At 38.4% G+C, this 21,598-nt stretch overlaps 1 protein-coding gene across 1 annotated transcript in view; it reads right to left on the reverse strand.

The window, feature by feature from the left end:
* The window catches only part of LOC308260144 (uncharacterized protein), a gene marked incomplete at both ends in the record, with an annotated part of 34,343 nt that overhangs the window by 5,245 nt on the left and 7,500 nt on the right, over positions 1-21,598 (reverse strand). The window contains 12 exons of the mRNA XM_080691465.1: positions 704-984; positions 1,600-1,845; positions 3,265-3,461; positions 3,682-3,791; positions 6,225-6,352; positions 7,797-7,992; positions 9,134-9,249; positions 14,305-14,527; positions 17,884-17,983; positions 19,535-19,635; positions 20,491-20,672; positions 21,208-21,310. Of these exons, the coding sequence (XP_080547591.1) occupies positions 704-984; positions 1,600-1,845; positions 3,265-3,461; positions 3,682-3,791; positions 6,225-6,352; positions 7,797-7,992; positions 9,134-9,249; positions 14,305-14,527; positions 17,884-17,983; positions 19,535-19,635; positions 20,491-20,672; positions 21,208-21,310 (1,983 nt within the window). The remainder of the gene's footprint in view (positions 1-703; positions 985-1,599; positions 1,846-3,264; positions 3,462-3,681; positions 3,792-6,224; positions 6,353-7,796; positions 7,993-9,133; positions 9,250-14,304; positions 14,528-17,883; positions 17,984-19,534; positions 19,636-20,490; positions 20,673-21,207; positions 21,311-21,598) is intronic.

Below are 21,598 nucleotides of genomic sequence, written 5' to 3' on the forward strand. Positions count from 1 at the left end.
CTGAACAAGGTAAATTGCATGGTGTTTTCAGCAGCACTGTGATTAACTGTGATGCAACAATCAGATGAGCTATAGAAAGTTGAATGCGGCCAGGAGGAAAGTTTCCTCAGAGGATTCCCACTGCTGTGGACCAAAATGTATGCATGAAAAGACAACTCACACAGCAGTGACTGAAATTTTCTATGTGTAGGTTTTGGAACCCTCCATTAACTCTTACAGTGAGTATTTGGGTGTGTGAAATACAATAAAGAAATTTCTTATTGCCCTTATAAATGATAACCTAAGTGAGTTGATTGGGCTCTATCAACAACTTGGTTGAATTTTGAGGATCTCGGATCCCAGATCCTGTAGCTGAGATCTCAATTTGGCTAATATCTTGTCTTCTTTAGCCTCATGATACCTGAGCACAGCATACTGCCTCCCTCTGCTGTACTTATGACCTACAGAACTGTGAGCTAATACATGCTTATTTGTTTAATCTTCTAATTGTTATAATTTGCTTCGCAATGATAAAATTGTCTGTCTTTTAGGTAGATAGCCAATTATCAGCCTATTGGACTCTGTTACAAACATCCAGACTCCTTATTCTACAAATACCAAATGAATCATAGGATTTAAAAGTCAGGCTCTAAGCATCATTTCCAGAAGGGTGGGAATCAGGAGAAGGAATAAATAAATGAAAAAATAAACTAAGACACACTACCATTAGCTCATTCTGGAACTCCCGAGTTTCATCTTTGAAGGAGTGCTCCATGAAGACTGCAACGGCCTCCCTCTCGCAGGCTGCATGCACGTCCAGCAGCTCCTGGAGGGTGTCTGTGGGGAGCCTCACCCAGTGGGCCATCTGCTTACTATAATGGTCAGCTGCCTTCTGCACAGCCTCCAAGTTCTCACGTTGGGCCAGAGTGGTCACTGCATTCTCCAGACAAGGCACGGCCCCACTGTTAATAGCATTCACGTAGGTCTGTACCAGGATCCCCAGCCCTGGAGGAGCAATGAAATTTAAGGGTAAATATCAAGTCATCTCTTATTTTTTTTTTAGATTAGAAATCAGCATGCTGAAACTCATCAAGCCTCTATTTGGCATAAAATGGTTTTCTTATTTGGAAAATCTACCTTCTGGTAATATTATTCTTTTTCCTATTTATTTTTTTTACTTCTCTTATTTTCTAAACTATAATTTAAATTATAATCATCTATATGATCAGGGTGACCTATCAACAATTTTTGAAAGTAAAAAAGGAGAGTAGATTACATAGACAATGTAAATTATATCTAAGAGACCAACTGCTTAATTTGTGGAACTTGTTCCCAAATGAAAATTCAAACCTGTATGGCAATCAAAAATATTTGTCCTTTAACCCCAGTTGGTGCTTACATGATCAGTGAAGTAACTTTTAAAAATATATTGAGTCTCAATAAACTAATATGTAGAAAAAACAAAAATTAGAAATAAAATGAATGATATATGTGGCATGAACAAATACTTCCAAATATTTACATAAGATGAAAAATTATTGACCAATGCAAAGTATAATCAAAGCTTCATCTCACACAATGAATATAAAAGAGACATGCCCTGCAGTGAAAGTGACTCACGGTTTCCAGTGACAATGATTCCCTCTCTCAAGGTCTTGGTCTTCGTGTTGGTGAAGATGTAGGAACAGAATTTTTTTGATTGCTCTCGGAAATTATAATCCAGCTCCTCTTCTGGCACTTCCTCAATATGGACTAAGAGATCTTTTTCTTTTATAGGTCGATCAAAAGCAAAACACTTGCGTTTTGGAAAGAAATGCCTGATATATTCCCTGGGAATGTTGGAATTTTGGATTTTGGGACTCCTGCCTATACAAAGTGAAAGAAATGTTAACAGTTGGAAGGACCACATTCAGGCAAAATATTTTAATTTTCAAAAATCTTGGCACCACTGAAGTTCTTCTACATGTGAATTAACTTTAATTCAGTCACAGGACACCTCATTGCAAATCATGCTTGTGCCCATCATCTAAGGCAAGGAAATATCCACTTCTGCTTAAAGGTAAAAAGCAATAACCTAATTATGGTGATTAGGAGGGTCATCCATCTATGGATAGGAGCCAGTTCTTTGGTCTCCCCAGAATTTATATAGACTCCCATTAATTAAATATTTAACAAATGTTTATTGAATGATCTATCAAAGAGGCAAAAGGGTTAGAAGTACTTTTCTGGTCTTATTGAACTGATATCAGAAATGAAACCTGGGCCTTCCAATAAATTGATAACAAAAAAAGAAGATGTAGCCAGGAAAAATGTCAGGAAGAAAACAGGTAAGACCCAGGCCATGACTGAAAAGTTTACAAACATAAACCAAATATAGACATACACCATAAATGTGTTTAGAGATTATTTTCCCTGAAAACTCAAAAGTTTTTCCCTGAATAATGTAGACTTAAATGTCATGTGAAGACCTGTTCACTTCCTTATATCCAAGTCTATTAGATTTGACAGAGTCTTACCATGTAAACTGGTGGCACACAAAAGGTGTTCAAAGAAAGTTTGTTGAAAGATTGAATAAAAATATTGATATTCTTTTTTAAGTGCTAATAGTATTCACCTTGATAAATATAGTAGACCTAATAAATCTATAATATTGAAATCATTAAAAGTAGGGCTGTCAGATGAAGAAAATGATGTTATAAAAAAGATAAAATGAAAGATTTGGCAATCATGCTGAAAAGAAATGTCAATGTTTGATATTACTGACTAAATATCTTTTCTCTGAAGCATGTTAACTAGACAAGTACTGGTGAAGTAGGTTGTGTGAAAGAATTACTTTGTAAAATAGGTCATTTCATTGCACATAATTCTGTTTTCAACTTTGAAATTTTCTACATAAAGAACAGACAAAGCACTTAAGAAATACAATGATGTGTGGTATTTTGAATGTGGTAGCATGTATTATAATCTGAATAATTTCTCCATGGTATTAATGGGTCTAAAGTAACTTAGCTTGCTTTCTTTCTTTCTTTCTTTCTTTCTTTCTTTCTTTCTTTCTTTCTTTCTTTCTTTATGAGCTCGAATTCCAATTCGAGCTCATAAATATTTTCAATGGATATTTTCAAATGATCATAACTCTTGAAAAACTATCGCCAACCATCTTCTGATGATTATCCATTTACCATTAGCTTAGAGCTCAATCCATTTTCAAACCAACATTTATATCATGTATCATATGACAGGGCTTAGTCAATCCCTACTCTTACCACCCAGGCCACATTCTGATACCTGGAATCAGCTTCAAGGCATTCTCCAGGTACTCATCCTCTGTGATGGGATGTTCATCTAATTTTAGCTCCAGAATAAAATCCCGAATGGCCCAAACAAAATCTGGAAAGAAACTCACAAACTCATCAGAGTCATCCATTTCATCAGATCTGAAAGTGGATTTTACCCTGATTAGCTCTGTTAGTTCAGCCACATAGCTGGGATCTTAGCTAAGGAATAAGAGGCACTATATACCACAATTTCCATATCTTATTTACAAACCAATACTATAAGTATTCCTTTTGTTTTGTTTTGTTTTGTTTTTCCAGTGTACCCTCTTTCTCGACCACCAGAAGTAATTGGTTTGAAAAAAGACAATCCCAGCTGCCATTCTTCTAAACTCAATGTCACATGGCAGTGCGGTGCCTGGAAGGATACTGCAGCTGCTCCAGGGCCTGGTGGTTGATGGTGCCCATGCTGTTGTAGACAAACGTGCTGCTCAGAAGCACGGCCAGGGCGAAGATCCACGAGTCATTCTTAGGGTCAGCCTAGAAAGCACATGATAGCAGGGACTTAGGAGTCTACTCTTCATTCCATTGCTCATTCATTATTTTGGCTGAAATATAGCAGATTAGTAGGATGAAGAACAAAATTTTGAGGAATATTCTAAATGCATACTTCCTTTTCATTATTATCCTTGACCCTTGTCAAGGCATCAGTTTCCTTAAAATGAATGAAATTGTGAACAAGTATAAGATGTTTACTATGGTGCCTAAATATTTTAGGTATACAACATTACTCAGAAACTTTCACTAGCAAAATTTTGTTGGTAGTGGCTATGTTAGGTACAAGAATTATTAAATTAATTCAACAATTACTGGCATCTAAGAATACTAGATAGTACATTGAGGTATGTGAACACGAAGTTTCATTTAATAGTGTTTAGTGGCAAATATACAAAAATACAAATGCAACTGAGATGGTCATCTCTACCAGATATAGAATAAAATGTTTCTGTATGAAGGAAAATGAGTAATGGCTTCATTTTAACAACTGATAAAATGTCTAATTATAGATATCAAGAGTTCATACATGTCAAGGGAGGTATACTTAGTGCACGCTTAGGAGGCTGAGACAGGAGAATTGCAGGTTTTAGACCAGGCTCAGAAACTTAGGGAGACCCTTATCAACTTAATGAGATCATTAGCCACACAAAAATATTATAAAGTATGGGTCTTATAAATGTATTACATAGTTATTCCATTTGACTTAGCACTTGATAGGTGCGTGGCATTGAAAGGCAAGGCTGCAAATGAGATCTGAGCTTGCATGTAATGGGCCATGAAGCCCAGTGAAGCAGAGTTAGATACTTCCCAAATCCCAACATGAACTGTAGAGTCAGCAAGCATTTCTAGGGACAACAGCAGATTACAATATAGAATTTCTCTTTTGAATATATGCAACATATGGATTCTATACTAATCAGATTTGCTCTGAAAAGCATCTAAAAAAGGCTTTTCTATTTGGAGAAAAAAAAATTCAAGTCTTTATTTTACTATCCCTAAAAATACCTTTATTCAGATGAATAGAAGCAGCAATTATGCCAAACAACAATCTGTTTCCACAAATTCTCGCACATATTTCTAAATGAGTTTTTTTTTTTCTTTATAGTGAAAATCAATATTGCTGTTTCTACTTTCATGTTAGATTCAAAGTAATGTTAAATAAGAACAAAAAGCCAGGCATGGTGGCGCACGCTTGTAATCCCAGCACTTGGGAGGTTTGAGACAGGAAGATGGTGGTTTGTGGACAGCCCCAGCTACTTAGTGAGGCCCTTTGCAACTCAGTGAGAACCTGTTTCCAAATAAAGAATAAAAAAATAGGGCTGGGGGTATAGTTCAGAGATAGAATGCCCCAGTACCACACAAAAAATGTATTTGGATGGCAAAGGTCATGGTTTCATAGAAATCAGAGAAAATAAATTCTCTTCAAAATCCAGAGACTTGGACTAAAACCATTCTGAGAATTCTCAGCTTAGATGAAGATTTCCTGAAGATTATTTAATAGGTTACTTAACTGAACTTATTTTTGTCCCCATTATTCCTATACACTGAACTAGTAGATTTTTATTATGAATTGATTCTTATGCCTCCAAAAGAATGCACTTGAGTCCTAATACCTGGTGCTTTATATAACTTTATTGGAGATAAGGTCTAAAAAGAGGTAACTTCATTAAAATGAGGTTATTAGGTGGGTTCTAATTCAAAAGGACTGATATTTTAGACAGATAAATACATTTACAGGGACAATACCAACTGAAGATAAAGATAGTGATCAGAGTAATGCCTCCACAAGCCATGAGTGACGATTGCCAGAAAACGACTCAAAGCTATTAAAGAAGCATTGAAAAGATCGTCCCTCATATTCCACAGAAGAATTAATCCTATCCACATCTTCACCTTGGACCTCTAACTTCCAGAACTGTAAGACAATGCATTTCTGTTATTTAGCCCCCCAAGAGCATCTGCTCCAGGACACTAATACAGTCCTACTGGCCTCACAGTTTACAGCTCAAGTGTAATTTCCTCTAGGAAGCATTCTCTAAGCAATATAACTAGGTTAGAGGCCCACTTCTGTACATCCATGTTACTTTGTACTGATCATACTAAGTATATTTTGATTCTAGACCTTTGCCTTTTACTGCAGGATCCATTATACATAGTAGAGAGCCCTAGAATTCAGTTCCCCAATCAATCTGTACTAAATAGTTTCATTCACCTAAATGCAAAAATAAACATGTCTTCCTTTTATAAAACAAACTATTTAAGCTTACTAAAGTAATTTCGAGAAAAGAGAATTCAGCCTCTTTTTCCTAAGTGGATCTGTAGGAATAAGGCATAGAAGTTGAATAAGGAGGCAAATTAAATGGTAAGTGAAAAAATAAAGGGAAGAGTAGATTCCATCCTGACTCGGTGACTTACCTTTTCCACATCGCCCAGGCCCTCGGTGTCCAGAAGGACCAGGGTGTGCTTTGGCATGGAGGGGTGGGGCACACACCACATCCAGATGCCTTTGGTTTCAGACCTCACTGTGCTGCCCAGATGAAACCCTGCAAGAGAAGAGAAGAAACTGATAAGTCGGGTCCCTCACCATCCCCACATGATCTTGCAGCGGGAACAGGAGGCAGAACCCTGGAAGCCAGAAGCGGAGATATCATGAGACTACAGGTGCAGCGAGACATACTTGAGATTGCGAGACTACAGATGTCGCCAGAGAATCAGCATGCCTATAAAATATCGGTGTCTCTGATCCACCATGTGACTCAGCCAGCCGATCAGGACTATGCGCAACTCTCCAGACGCGTGGCCCCTCAGTTCCTTCCCCCTTGGCAGGCTGACTCCACAGAGGGTGCTGGGCCGTGTCTGAATAAAGCAGCAGTCTCTGATAACCCGGTTGGTATTTTTACCTTCTCCTAAACTCCCTAACTCTATTTTCAGCTTTTCAGAAACTGTCATGAATGGGTATAAATTCTGAATGTATAGTAGATAGAGGTTCAAGCCATAATGGTACTGAGCTAGAGAACATGTAAACTATTAGAGTCTTTATAAACAGAAAGGATTGTAGGGATCTGGCTGATTCTCTAGGAATCAAAGAAACAAATGAGACAACCTGACTTTAAAAGAGACTGAGCATGCATTTAACAAAAGAGAGAACACAGATGGAAACACAGTAAAGGTACTCCATTGTATTTATAATAAGGCCTATCATAGTCAGTCAATAGTCACCACGTGGGCAAAATTTAGAGATCTTACATTACTAAATTTTTGTAAGACAGTGCAGAGTTCTCAGTTGCTGCTAACAGTATATAAATTGCACATAAATTTAAATAGCTATTTGATATCTGGGGATAGTAAATATAGAGATGTCCTTGTGGTCTAGCAATTCACTTCTGTCTATATTATACAAAGGGTATTCATATAATATGTATCAGGATAAGGGACAAGGCCATGTATGATGCTCTCATTCTTAAATATAAAAATTAGAAATAAATCAATGTTCACTACAAAAAATGGATAAATAGAAGCATCTTTATAAAACTATATACTATAAAATATTAAAAATAAAAATTTAGCAATTAATACTATCTTTCCTTTCTTTCTTCCTTTCCCTTCCTTCCTTTGTTTCTTCATTCCTTTTTTAGAAAATAAGGATATTGAAATATCTGTATGTTTCCTGGAGTGACACCATAGTTTTAGCAAAAATTATGGAGAAATAAGAATGGCAATAATTTAAAAAGCTGAGCTAAGCAGAAGAGAATGAATTATATGTGAAACACTGCTAGAGTAGATCATTAGATAGATCTGGGATTCCTATTTTTTTATCACTTACATGTAAGATTTTGCAGAGATAGAGTTAAAATTAGAAATTTAATGACAAATCTTAATTATTTGAGGAGTTAAGACTCTTCCTTAAGATGACCCTAGAGTAGGGTGATCCCCTTGTGCTTATCAATGGTTCCTTGAAAACAGCTCCTGTTCTAGATTAACACTCACCATGATTTTGTCCTGCAAGGCGGTTCATCAGGTATGATTTTCCTGTACGATACATTCCTACAATTGCCACCACCACCACAGGTTGAGTAATTTTCTCAAGAACCTTTATTGCTTCTGGGTTCACCATCAGCTGTTCTTGCTCATTTTCTACCAGACAAATGGGGGCCATCATGCTGGATCCAGATGCCATGGGAACCTGCAAAACCCCAAAGAGTTTTTTAGTAGAATGCAAGGTCCCCAAGCTACCTCTAAAGTTCACTGAAAGAACACATGCAGCCAGCTTTTTATTTGTGGAACAAGTGTCTTGACTTCTTACTTTCTGTCCATTTGTAAAAGAAAAGTATGTGGACTTACATTGGGAGATCGTAGACCTTGTCCCTATCATGCTCATGATTCCTCATGATATTAAGGATGACACATGGTATTACTTGTCATGACTCCTTTCTCTGAAAAAAAATATCTTAATGCCTTCCTCTGTGAGAAAATTTCTCTTACTCTTGCTTTATTTATTTATATCATCTTCATGGTCCTTAAAAGAAACCTATAGACTAGGAAGTATTATCCACCCTTTTAAGATGTAGGAAAGGCAAGAGATGCTGAATGATTGCTTAGAGGTTTGACAGTCAGTGGGGCAGAGATTAAGCAGAAATCTATCTCATTTCATAGGATCTGCCTCAAAAATTCACCTATCAGGATTAGTTTATTCAAATAAACCTTTTTTTCTGATTTTTTTTTTTTACAGTACTGGGGATTGAACCCAGGGGCATTCTACCTCTGAGCTATACCTTCAGCCATATTTTTTTATTCCTTATTTTAAAACAGGGTCTCACTAAGTTGCAGAGGGCCTCACAAATTGCTGAGGCTGGCTGAGAATCTGGATCCTCCTGTCTCAGCCTCCCAAGTACTTGGATTACAAGTGTGCACCATCACAAGGATCCTCCTCCCCTCCTCCTTCCCCTCCTCCTCCTCCTTCCCCTCCTCCTCCTCCTCCCCCTACTCCTCCTCCTCCTCTTCCTCCTCCTCCTCTTCTTCCCCTCCTCCTCCTCCTCTTCCTCCTCCTCCTTCCCCTCCTCCTCTTCTTCCCTTCCTCCTCCTCTTCCTCCTCCTCCTTCCCCTCCTCCTCCTCTTACTCCTCCTTCCCCTCCTCCTCCTCTTCCTCCTCCTCCTCCTCCTCTTCCTCCCCCTACTCCTCCTCCTCCCCCTACTCCTCCTCCTCTTCCTCCTCCTCCTGCCCTTCCCTGCCGCTCTTCCCTCTTAAGCAGCCAGTGGGAGGAATTCTTTGACACTGTTAGTTGAAGGAAATGTGAGTGGCAGAACAAGTTTAGCCATAAACTCACCTGCTGCACGCCGGCTTCCGCTCCGCACAAGTTCTCAGCTGCCTTCGCTGGCTCACCACTAGCGCTTCCTTCAGCACTTTGCTGCTCTGGAAGCCACTGCTGCTCACAGCCATCATCTATATAAGCAGTGGGTGAGGAGAAACGAAACCGAAACCGCACTCATTTCTTACACAATTCACCCTTGAGCTTTTGCACTACCTCCAAGTTAGGCAGGAAAACAGTTTGTGGGATGTTGCAGCTGGAAAAACGTTCTGGATCTTCTACACCAAAGGGAGGAGAAAGGGGAGAGAGAAATTCCAAGATTTAAATTCTCCAAAGATTAATGGTATTTATTTGGGAATAGTATTCTAGTGTAGCCCTAAATAGCAGCCTTTCCACAATCAAACACCAGGGTGGGAATTCCTGCAGGGTCGGAATTCCTGCCAGCCTGACCCCACCTCCCCTTTCCTCTCTTCTTTCCTGTATTTATCAGGGCTTTGGGGAAATCGAAACTCTACTGGTGACCTGGCATGAACCTGCTCTGAATAGAAAGAGAATGGTGAGCTCTCCAGACCTATTTTAAGCTTTCTGCAGCTTATTTTTCAGTCTGTCACTTCTAAATCCGTATCTGCTGCCAATCTGTTCTGGTAGCCTAAGCCCTCTTTGCCACATGGGTGAGAATGGCAAGAGAGAGCTGTCATTTCTTGTGCACCCAGCTCTATGCTGTGATTAAACACCTGAGAAAATCAACTTAAAAGAGGAAAGATTTATTTTGTTCCACATTTTCAAGATTTCAGAGTTCAGCTGGCTCCAATACTTTTAGGCCTGGCCTATGAAATGGAAACATCCTGGTAGACACAAAGTAGCTGAGGCTGGCTTCAAACCTGTGTGATCTTCCTGTCTCAGCCTCCCAAGAGCGGGGATTATAATCCTGCGCCACCATGCCAGGTATAAAATTTTATTGATTGATTGATTGATTGATTGTGGTACTGCGGATGGAACCCAGGGGCATTCTACTTCCGAATTACACCTCCAGCCCTATTTTTTTATTTATTTATTTTTTTTTTTTTTGTGTGTGTGTGTGTGTGTGTGGTACTGGGGGTGGAACCCAGGGTCTTTTCTACTTCCGGGCTATACTCTCAGACCTATTTTATATTTTATTTGGCAACAGGGTCTCACTAAGTTGCTGAGAGCCTCCCTAAGTAGCTGAGGCTGGCTTCAAACCTGTGCGATCCTCCTGTCTCAGCCTCCTAGTGCTGGGTTTACAAGTGTGCGTCACCACGCCCAGCTCTGGTAGACACAAAGAAAGAAAGCTGCTCACCTTGAAGTGGCCAGGAAACTGGAAGGGAGGAAGCTGCCAGGGTCACAACTACTTCCTTCAACTAAACCACACCTCCTTCAGTTTCCACCACCTTCAGTAATGCCATCAAATTATAAATTCATCAATGGATTAACCCACTGATAAGGTAAGAACCCACATGACCAACCATTTCCCCAAGGTCCCACCTCTGAACATTGTTGCACTGGGGACCAGGTCTTCCACACAGAAGTATTTGGGAGCAGTTCCAGATTCAGGTTGTAACAACAGTCAAGAAAGGCTGGAGAAGAAAGTTTATTTAGTTACAAAGGAGGAGCCTTTCTCTTTCTTTGACATGGAGTAGTACAAGTTCTCTTCATTACAGACACTTTGACATTCTGCCATGGCCCTTGAGGTTGGGACTTTGTGTACAGTGATACTCTGAGTGTGGATTTACATAAATACCTTTTTTTTTAGAGTCTATTTTCACTGATGCTAACTGGAGATGATTTGATACCCACCTCTTTCTTGTGTGAAGGGTTCCTGGGAAGTAGCTTCAATTACTCATTAAGATAAAAATGACACCTCAACATGTTATCTTTTGACAAAGGCAACTTTTTGTGGCAGTAGGAAAAGAGTTTTTATCACTGTAAAACTTCATTGTCAAACTTATAATTTAGCCAATCTGTTGTTCTTCATCAACAAATAAGGTTGCAGTTTTTCAAATGGCAGCATTCTCTTATGAGACCAATTTTCAATGCACTTTATCAAGAGCATCATTAATGTGATATTGACCCGGTGTTGATATCCTTAAAACCAGTACATTATCAGTACATGCAGTAGTCATTTGAACGTGTTCACTGAAGAATACCTACTCAGTCATTGATAATAAGTATTCTTGCCATAAATCCAGCACAGATTGACGTCTCCATTGAGTCAATGTTTAATACTAACATCTATGTTTATTCACTATTCAGTTGTCAATAACTCAACTATTTTCAACCACATAGAGCTGAATAGTAATCAAAGAACAAAAGGTTTATTTTTTCTGGTACTGAGGATGGAACCCAGGGGCGTTTCTACCTCCGGGCTACACCTCCAGACCTATTTTATATTTTATTTGAAAACAAAGTCTCACTAAGTTGCTGAGAGCCTTGCTAAGTAGCTGAGGCTGGCTTCGAACCTGTGCGATCGTCCTATCTCAACCTCCCAAGTACAGGGATTACAAGCATGTGCCACCATACCCAGTTCAGAACAAAAGATTTGAAGACTACCAAAAATCGAAATCTAATTTTTGAAATTACTCTTGATCCCTTCCAGGGACTCAGTTTCATTATCTATTTAGAGAAATAAATGATAATGTCAATGGGTAAGAAATGTTTAGAACAGCTTCTATAGCACACTAAGTGCACAGTAAAAGTGATAGATAAATTATTTCTATAGCAAAATTTTATTAGCCATTGTCTATGTTAGGGACATAAGTATTATTTAATTAAATACAACAAATGTTCAATATGTATCTTCAAAGTACCATACACCATTGTGTGGTACTTTGAATATAAATTTTCATATGATAAGAATATGGCTATTTACAGGGACGGGCAAACATGTAAACATATATGTGCAACCAATATGAGAATCTCTAGTTAGAGCTGGAAGCAAATATTTTATAAAGGAGAATGAGTAATTTGAATTAATGGAAAAAGAACTTTGCAATGTCAGATCCAGAGTTACTATGTCTTACTGTGATCCAAATGTCATCTACTGAAAATTTCAAAGTTTCAAGGGTTGATAAGATTCTGAATTATAGATTTGATGGGATATTGGTGGAAAAACCAATAGTGCCAAGCCAGAAATATTAGAAAGCACATAGTTTATAAATGCATTTTATTGAAGTAGTTGGTATGAAATGAGCAATTAACAGAGACTGGTAGGGAGAAACTGATGGAGAATGAATCAGAAAAGAGAAACCCTAGAATGCCACACCACAGATTCTAGAGACAGGATTCCAGGAGTCAAACCCTATTGCCTATGAGATCTTAAAAACAAAATTTGCACAAGATGGCATTAAAATATAAAATTTGAGGTGGGCATCGTAATATAGACCTGGAAGGCTGAGACAGAAGGCTTGCAGGTTTGAGACCAGCCTCAGCAATTTAGCAAGGGTCCCAGCATCATAGACCCTATTTTAAAATTAAAAAAATAGAAAGGTCTAGCATGTAGCTTGGAAGTATAATGTCCCTGGGTCCAATCGCCAAACTAAACCAAACCAAACAAAAATTGCCTTCATAAATCTTAACTTTTTATCAATAATAACAGACTAATAGCAAATTACTAATAAATTATAATTTTCTAGGCCTGATATACTATTTCTCCAGTAAACAAGTAATACAAGTTCATATGTATTCGCACATCTTAAAAGGTGCAAATTACCAAGAAGACTAGGTTAACTGAAAATCTTTATCAAAAAAGAAAATCAAGTGGTTTTCTAACAGACTTACTCTGCAAGTTTTGTTTTTCTTTTTCTGTAACTGTTGGAGACCAGTAGGAAATTGTTAGAAGAAAAACCTGGAGCAGTAGTGATTTAGAGAGCTCCACCCAGAAACCGGGGTAGGCAGGATTTATCAAAAGAAAAATGAATGTGCCGGGCGTGGTGGCGCACGCTTGTAATCCCCGCGCTTGGGAGGCGGGGACAGGAGGATCGTGCAGGTTCGAAGCCAGCCGCGCGCGCTGGCTTAAGAGACCCTGTTTCCAAATAAAAATGTAAAAATAGGTCTGGGAGTGTAGCCCGGAGATAGAAGGGCTTCCAGGCTTCCAGGAACCCCAGTACCACCAAAAAAAAAAAAAAAAAAAAAAAAAAAAATGAAGTGGTATTCAGAAAGAACTCCACAGGTTACAGCTTGGCTTTTGTACATGGTGTGACAAAACGCCTTAAACTGAAATGGTCTAAGTAGTTGGCTTTCAGTGATTCACTGAGACCCAACAGCCTGTTTTAAGGCTATAACTGCTCTGAAGTTAGGTTGCAGTTTATTTACACATTTATTTATATATTAAATTAGGTTTCAGTTTGATATATTAGGCAGGCAGCTTTGGGCCAAATTTATTAATTTAACAAGTAAAACATGAAATATTTCCTGCTGGATTATAAAGACTTCTTTTCTTCTTAGACTTTTCTTAGATTTACTATTAAAAAAAAAAACTTGGGAAAACTATATGAGTTTATAAAGTTGTAAAAATTGGGGGTTTGTTTGCTTGCTTGCTTGCTTGCTTTTAATTTTTGTTCTTACAGCAAAGGAGGCCTGAAGGTATCCAAGCAAAGGAGATTTTAACTTCAAATTAAACAGGTAGAATGAGATCATTCTATTATACTGTGTAGACATTCAAAAATTTTCAAAATTTCTATTGATAAAATTTATCTGAACTGGGCATGGTGACTCATGCCTGTAATGCCAGCTATTCAGGAAGCTGAGGCAGAAGGATCCCAAGTTCAAGGCCAGCCTGGGGAACAGGATGAGACTGTGTCTCAAAAATAACAACAATAAATTATCTGGAGTGAGGATTAAAAATTTCCCCAAATTCATATTTGTGCCAAGTACCTCAGATAATTCTAGTTCTGTTTGCTCGTAAGCAATATATTTTAAGGAGCACATGATAACAGAATATGTGTAAACCTTATACTTACTTTTAACAGATGCTTACTTTAAACAAGATTAGATTTTTCCGTATTATTACAGGATCTAAAAAATGCTAAGCATGGTCAGTAAAAACAATGAACAAGAAACAACTTCTGGGGTTTAAATTATCTGTAAGGCAAGTTAAAATCAGGAAACATCTCAGTGGAGTAGCTAGGTAACATCTGAAGACAGGATGTGGCAGGAAGGAGAAAGTGACTCACAGCCAGTGCCTCTGCAAGGGGCTGAGGTTTGGTCCCTCAGTCCGAGAAAGGCTATGAGCCGTCTTTCTGCAGATGAATGTGGGGGCACACTCCATGTTCCATGAGAGCTCTTTGCTGTAGTCCTGAGTGGATGCACAGAGAAGCAGTGCATCCTGGTCTTCCGTGCAGAGGTCTCTCTGGACCACATGAACACGCTGAGCTGCCTGAAGCCCACTGCCCTGAGCTGCACGCACACCGTCAGCCACCTGTGTTGTCCTCTTACAGCCTTTACCCACTCCCCAGTGCAGCATTTCTATTTTTTATTCATTTATTTGCTTTGCTTTTCACTCCCACCCTTTCTTCACAAGTATGTATGTTATTAACATGAATATTCTTTCCATAACAATAACATACATAAGTGTGTATATATTTATATAAAACCCCTAATATTGTCACCCACAACTAATGAGTATTATTTGATGAATATTCTTCCAGATTCATTTCTCAGCTCTAGGTAAGAATATAAACTCAAAGGTAAATATTTATTTAAAACAAGCAAGTAAATCATAACCAATAACATGTTTTTAAGAGCTGACAAATGTGACTTGCATTTTATCTCAGTTTTTGTTTTATACTTCTGTTAGGCTATCTGTGATAATATGTGTGAATTTGTCTGAGCAATAATTCTGGCATAGAAAGTTGAAGCATAGAAAGTTAAACCATTTTAATGTATTTTCAAATTGTAGTCTATTATTCTGAGCAACAGAGTAAGAATGATGTAACTAAATGATTCTTTTACTGTATCTCTGTTTTCTTCAGAATGGATGCAGTTGGAGCTATTTTGCTAGAACAACGTGATTTTTGGACTATAGCTGCCTTTCTCGACCAGAATGTTTTGAGTCGACTTAGAAGACATGAAAAATCACTTCCAATTTTACCAATACATTTCTGTAAAATTGTCTTTGTCCTTAACAAGTAAAAATATGTACCAAAATTTAGATATTGAGATTTACTTTCCATGATGTTATTTCAAATTCCTAATAGGAAAAATTTGGATCACAAGTAGCAAACAAAATAAAACTTTATATTAAAAATTTTAAATCCTTCTTCATCCTTTGATATGTGACATAATACTACCAATAATATTATTATTGGAAAATGTACCTTTAATTAAAGTGAGCATATACACTCCCTTTCATTATATTTAATGTTACAATTTTCTCTTCTTATATAATATTGACAAAATTTGATCAGCTTTTTAAATTGTCTTTACTTGAGATTATTGAAATTGGGCAATGCTAGTTTTTCTCCCTCAACACCTGAGGACACATTTTGCCAGTAAAATGTAATCTAATGTAGAAGTATCTCTTTAAAAGCTCTGATATTATTGCATACACTTTCAGACTTATAACACATTTTTTTCTCCAAATATTGAATGACTCTACAGGAAGAGCTCATGGCATCCCAGATAAAGTATTTTAGCTATACTGGCAATTTGGTGTAGAAATTTGATAAATTTCACGTAGACAATGAGCAGAGTAAAGAGACCCAAATGCTTTGTTTGTAACATTATGTTTACACAGATCACTTCTCACTTTTATAATATTTGCCCCATTCAAGATATAGTTTTATTAAGAATAAGAATTTTGCATTCCTTTTACAAATTAAACTTGGCAGTTTCTAAAGCTGAACCCAAGCTGGGTTATGTACAATGGTCCTGCACTTCCTGAGACAGAGGTGGAGGTAGCTAATAGATGGGCACGTTACTCAAACCCAAATTACAAGTCCTTTATCTATCAACTAGATCCAAATAGATTCACCCATCTCCCTCCCTCCCTCCCTCCCTCCCCCCCCTTCTCCTTTTCTCTTCTCTTCTCTTCTCTCTCTCTCTCCCTCCCTCCCTGCCTCATTTTGATTTTGTTTATGCAGGTATAAAGATGTGAGTCTAGAGAAGAATCTAGGGCTAATTCATTCTTTCTTACTATAAGCAAGATTTTTTTAAATTTAGTAATGGAAAAAAAGTATCTTTGGAGTTCTTTATTCTAACTCTGTGGCTGCTAATTCCTGCAAGAATATCTTCTAAAATTATATTCAGGAAGTCTCAGCCAGAGAGTTAGGATATTGAGAAAGGATAATTTGAAATGGTTTCCTAAACCAATAAATGTTTATGAGAAGTTTTTGAACTGATGTGAAGTTCAGGAAAAAAATAAAAACTCTAACATCTTTTAGAAATTTTATGTCTGGTTCTTCCAGCATCACCTCTCCTGGTGCTCAGAGGGGCAGCAGCAGCAAGCCGTGTATGGAACGTGCTTCTGTTCTCATGAGAAGTCCTGGGTGGAGCATACAGACTTCTATATGAATCATATTTCACAATTTTGAAAAATAGAGCCAATGTGATGTAATTTATCAAAATATTACTTGCAAAGGAAGGAAAAGATTATGTTGAATCTGAGATACAGTTTAAAGTGATGTTTCAAGACAGTTTTAAGTCACATTTATAAAGGCTTTCTTTTGTGGACTTATAAAACATTGGCTTTCTTAAATGCATCTCATATTTTTATACTTTATACTTTTGCCAATTTTCTTTTTAGTGTAGGATGCAAAGTCTGACTCCAACTTTATCTTTTTCTATATGACTATTCAGTTTTCTCATTCTATTAAGAAGTTCATCACTACCCCATATATTTCCAGTATAGTCTACTTTAAAACTGTATTTTATTCAATTGGTGATCTGTGTATTCTGTCATTACACACTTTTAAATTTTTATTTTTAAAATTTCTTTGCTTTTTTGTGTTGAGTACTTTTATATTTTTGAAGTTATTTTTAATTTTAATTATTTAATGATCACCTCTAGATTTTAACATATTTTTAAAATATTTTTATGTTTTGCCGGGCATGGTGGCGCACGCTTGTAATCCCCGTGCTTGGGAGGCGGAGACAGGAGGATCGCGCAGGTTCGAAGCCAGCCGCGCATGCTGGCTTAGGAGACCCTGTTTCCAAAATAAAAATGTAAAAATAGGTCTGGGAGTGTAGCCCGGAGGCAGAAGGGCTTCCAGGAACCCCCCCCCCACAAAAAAAAATATATATATATATGTATGTATGTATGTATTTTTGTTTTGCTAAGCAAGACAAGATAGTATCACAATATGACTATTATGTGAAATATAGATTCAAAAGGTCTGCTGTGGCTCTCCCTTTAGGTAAATCATGTAACTTAATCAAGTTAATGACATTGTTCATGCCTTAAGAATAAGTTTAATAATAATAATAATAATAAACATTTAAAATAATTGTAATAAAACAATGCTGTATATTCATAAGATTTTTGAGATCACTAGATAAATTATTGCCACTGGAACATGATAAATCCTAAATAGATATCAGCTGGCATTGACAACTACTCATACTATTAACTGATAAAGTTACATTTGTTTCCTATTGCTGTTATAACAAATTACCACACATAGCAGATCAAAACAGCAGAAGTCTATGCTTTTGTAATTCTGCAAACCATAAGTCTGTGAGGGTCAAATGGAGAAGTCAGCAGGACTTTATTCCATCAGGAGGCTCAGCAGTACCAAGAAGCAGTTCATGTTTACCTTGCGATGCCTCCACTGTCCTTTGCGCTCAGTGACACACCTCTGTTCCTTGAGACATTCAAAGAAGCCGTGGGAAAGCAACATGCTCCTCTGGGGGTTTCTAAAGAGGGGAAAGCCCTAATTATTTGTGAAGGAGATACAACAGAAACTGTATTGGGTTATATATCAAGTTTTTTAGGCCAAGAGCACCAAGGTGTGGACACTTGGCTAAATGAATTAAATATTCTGAGTCTTAGGATATTAAAAATTTGTTTTTAAGGTGAGTAGTAATAATACAAAAAGTTATTATTTTCTACTCTGACATATCCTTCAATATTAAAATATATTTAATTTTCTCCTTCACGATTTGCACAACTTGCAAAGATAATTCTGGAGTATTTGTAAACAAATTCTCAGCCAATGTGCTAGTACTTTTTGAAGTTCAGGACAAGTCCAGAAGTAGAGCTGAAGCAGATGCCCTGCGTGTGTGTGTGTGTGTGGGGGGGGATAACTGGCGACTGAACTCAGGGGAATTCTACTTCCAGAATGTAACCCCTCCTGTGGAGAATGCAACTGCCAGGAACAGGTTAATGTTTGCCTTGGAAAGATCTAAGGGTTGTGGAAAGCCATAATTAGACAGATGGACTTGCTGAAAGCAAGTTCTTCCACGGTATTAGCTCCTGTGTCTCTTGCCAGCACCTACTCCCAAATATTCCACTTGTCAAACATTGTCTCAAGGATCTTCTGCACATCTTCAGTGGTTTTATTACTAACAGCTATCTCAGGACTTTCTGCAATTGTTCTGGGGTCAGCTCAATTAGACTTTAACTCCTAGCCCTCACTACATGTTTACGAGTTACACTTTACCTCCCAGCTCTGCACAAATACAGTAGTATCCCTACCTCAACCTCCCCCTTCAAGAATGAATAAAAGCTGCGGACCACAGAAGGGCCTGTGCCTAGGAGTGAGGTCCGCTGGCCATCCCCTTTCAATCTGCTGTGTCTGAGTCATTCTTTTTCCCTCGGGTGTGCCACAGGCCAGTCACCAACACCCACCCTTTTTATTTTTATGTTTTTGTTGTTGTTTGGAAACAGGGTCTCCTAGGTTTCTGAGAGTCTCTCTACATTGCTGAAGCTATCCTTATTCAATGATCCTGTCTCAGTTTCCCAAGTACTGAGAGTAGAAGCATGCAACACCATGCCCAGTTCAGACCTTTTTTGATATGAGAAGTTTAGAGAAACAAAACTCTCCATCATCTAAAGATGCCATTTCATTGTAGCATTGTTTGCTTTCAGCTTGGAATTTCTCTAGGCAGAAGGTCACTGGACAGTGCTGTCTTGGACAATGCCACTGTCCATAGTCTAGCAGCCTCCACCCAGTTGAAAACTGTACCTTGTTTCCACTCTACTCTTGGTGCCTCCCTTTGCGGGCTTCCAGCACGTGTGCACCAGCACATGACGCCCAGGGGAGCCCACGACTTTGAGCTCCTCTGGTTAACACACCCTAGGTAACTTGCAATACCCAGAGATATATGGAAGATCAGACAGGAGGCTTTGAGATAATTTTAATGTTGTTTTCCCCAAATTCTAGAGTGCCCTCTCTCTTTGTGTCTTCAGTGAAACAAAATAAGAAAAGGAACCTCCGATGTTCAACGCTTTAGAGCAGGACACACGTGTCATTTGTGGAGTTGTGAGTGACTTGGAGGTTGAGGGCCTCATTGCGAATCTTTTTCATTTCAGCTTCGTGCCTCTGCTTGAGCTTTTCAGCCTCTTCCTAAGAAGTGTTAAAGAGAAATTAAAAGGCTTAGTAAAGAGTAGGCCCTATCTTCATGATGACTATATCACTGATCTGTCTATATCACAGTAGCAACATGCAGTCCCTGAATAGCTATTCCATGCATGTTTGTCCGACATTCTTCTATCATTAGTCACCCTCCTCTTTCTCTAGCTCCAGAAACTTTGTGTCTCAATCATTGTAATAGCCTTGTCTCTAGAATTCAACCCAAAGCTCCCTTTCTCCTTATACCACACAGTTTCCTCTGGCAGTCTTCCCTCAATTCTTGACTTCAATTCTCAGTTGCACACTGTACAAGGTTAGATATATTTTTAAGAGAAGAAGATGACAGAAAAACAACTAGGTGTCATGCCGTCAGGTGAAGTGTCTGAGCCTTAAATGAATGGTATGTTCCAGCTCACCACACTCTTGGTCATAGAAATAGAAGAAAAGATTGAGGATATAAACAAAAAAACAAACAACCAAACAAAAAATCCACCACAGGTTGCCCATATTGCTCTCCAGGAAAGAGCTAGAATCTCAGAAATATCTTGAAGTAGCTTCTGAAAAACCAGTAGCTGCAGGTACACTGGTAAATGAGAGGAAGAGTCAGGATGCTGTTTGTGTCAATCATAAGGGTGCGCACAGAGGAGCTTCACACCAGGTCTGCAGAAGCAGCAACACCGTGGATCCTACTCACTGGAAGGCAGTTTGACAACTTCCAAGGGTGTGAAATATTGGCATTTAGCCACCATATTAGACTGCCTCTCCCCCCTGTCCATTGTTTCAGGCTCTCTCCTTTTTTTATGGAGAGAGGAGAAAATTAAATCCTGAGATGGAACATTTGATAAATACCTTTAGCCGACGTTCTTGTGCCCTCCGTTGCTCAGCCAGGAAGTTTTCTCTTTGTATCTGCATTTGTCTCACTTGCTGCTGATGGAGCCTCTCCTGCTCCTGCATCCTCTGCTCATTCTGTCTACGAATTGCCTCCAACTTTTCTGCTTCAGCGATCGCAGCCTTTGCTTTCCTACGTTCCTCTGAGGAGAAAGAAGAAAAAGTCAAACCCTCTAAGGATTACACTGCCCCTTCCTTCTATATCCTACTCTTTCTTTCTTTCTTTCTTTCTTTCTTTCTTTCTTTCTTTCTTTCTTTCTTTCTTTCTTTTGGCATTCAGAATATTGAACTCAGGAATATTCTACTTTTGAGCTACACCCCCAACCCTATTATATTTTTTTTTATTTTGAAACAAGATTTTACTAAATTGCCTTATGGCCTCAAACCTATGACCTTCCCAAGTACTAGGGTTACAGGTATGTACCACCACACCCAGCCTGCCTCCCACTCAGATTTGTTATTGTTCCAACTCCACAGAGGAAATTCCCTGGGATTGTTTTCTTATTCTGATAGTATATTGCTCCTGATTTTACCATATTCGGAAAGGGCCCCAGTAACTAAGAAGCATCTTTGCCATTCTTGCTGTAGTTTAATGATCTCAGGTGGGCCAAGGACCTATTAACTTTAAATATGTAGAAATCCCTTGTACATCTTCCATGGTTACCGTATTCTTCTTACCTTCCATCTGTTTTTCTTTGGCTGTGAGAGCCTGGTCTGTTTGTAGAATAGCATCACTCACAGATTCCTTGGACTTTAAATATTTTTGCAGAGCTTCCTCAGCCTAGGATTCCCAAAAACACGCAGTTAGAACTAGGAAATGGTAATTAGCAATGCTATAAACATTTTTATTTTTTATTCCAAGGAGCATCTTCTTCATGCAGGCGGTACCCAGCCTGCACCTGAGAGAAGGGTCCATCGAGCCTTTAGGTAGCTGTGGACAGGAAGCTGGCTTGGCCAATTAGATGAAAAGGACTCAGAGGTGGAAAAAGACTTCAACTCGAGAGTTCTAAAGACTGGCATGGATTTGGGAAAGACATGCCCTCTCACCTAAGACTTGGGGCACTAAGGG

Source organism: Muscardinus avellanarius (assembly GCF_963383645.1).
Source record: "Muscardinus avellanarius genome assembly, chromosome: 3".
Classification (NCBI taxonomy): domain Eukaryota; kingdom Metazoa; phylum Chordata; class Mammalia; order Rodentia; family Gliridae; genus Muscardinus; species Muscardinus avellanarius.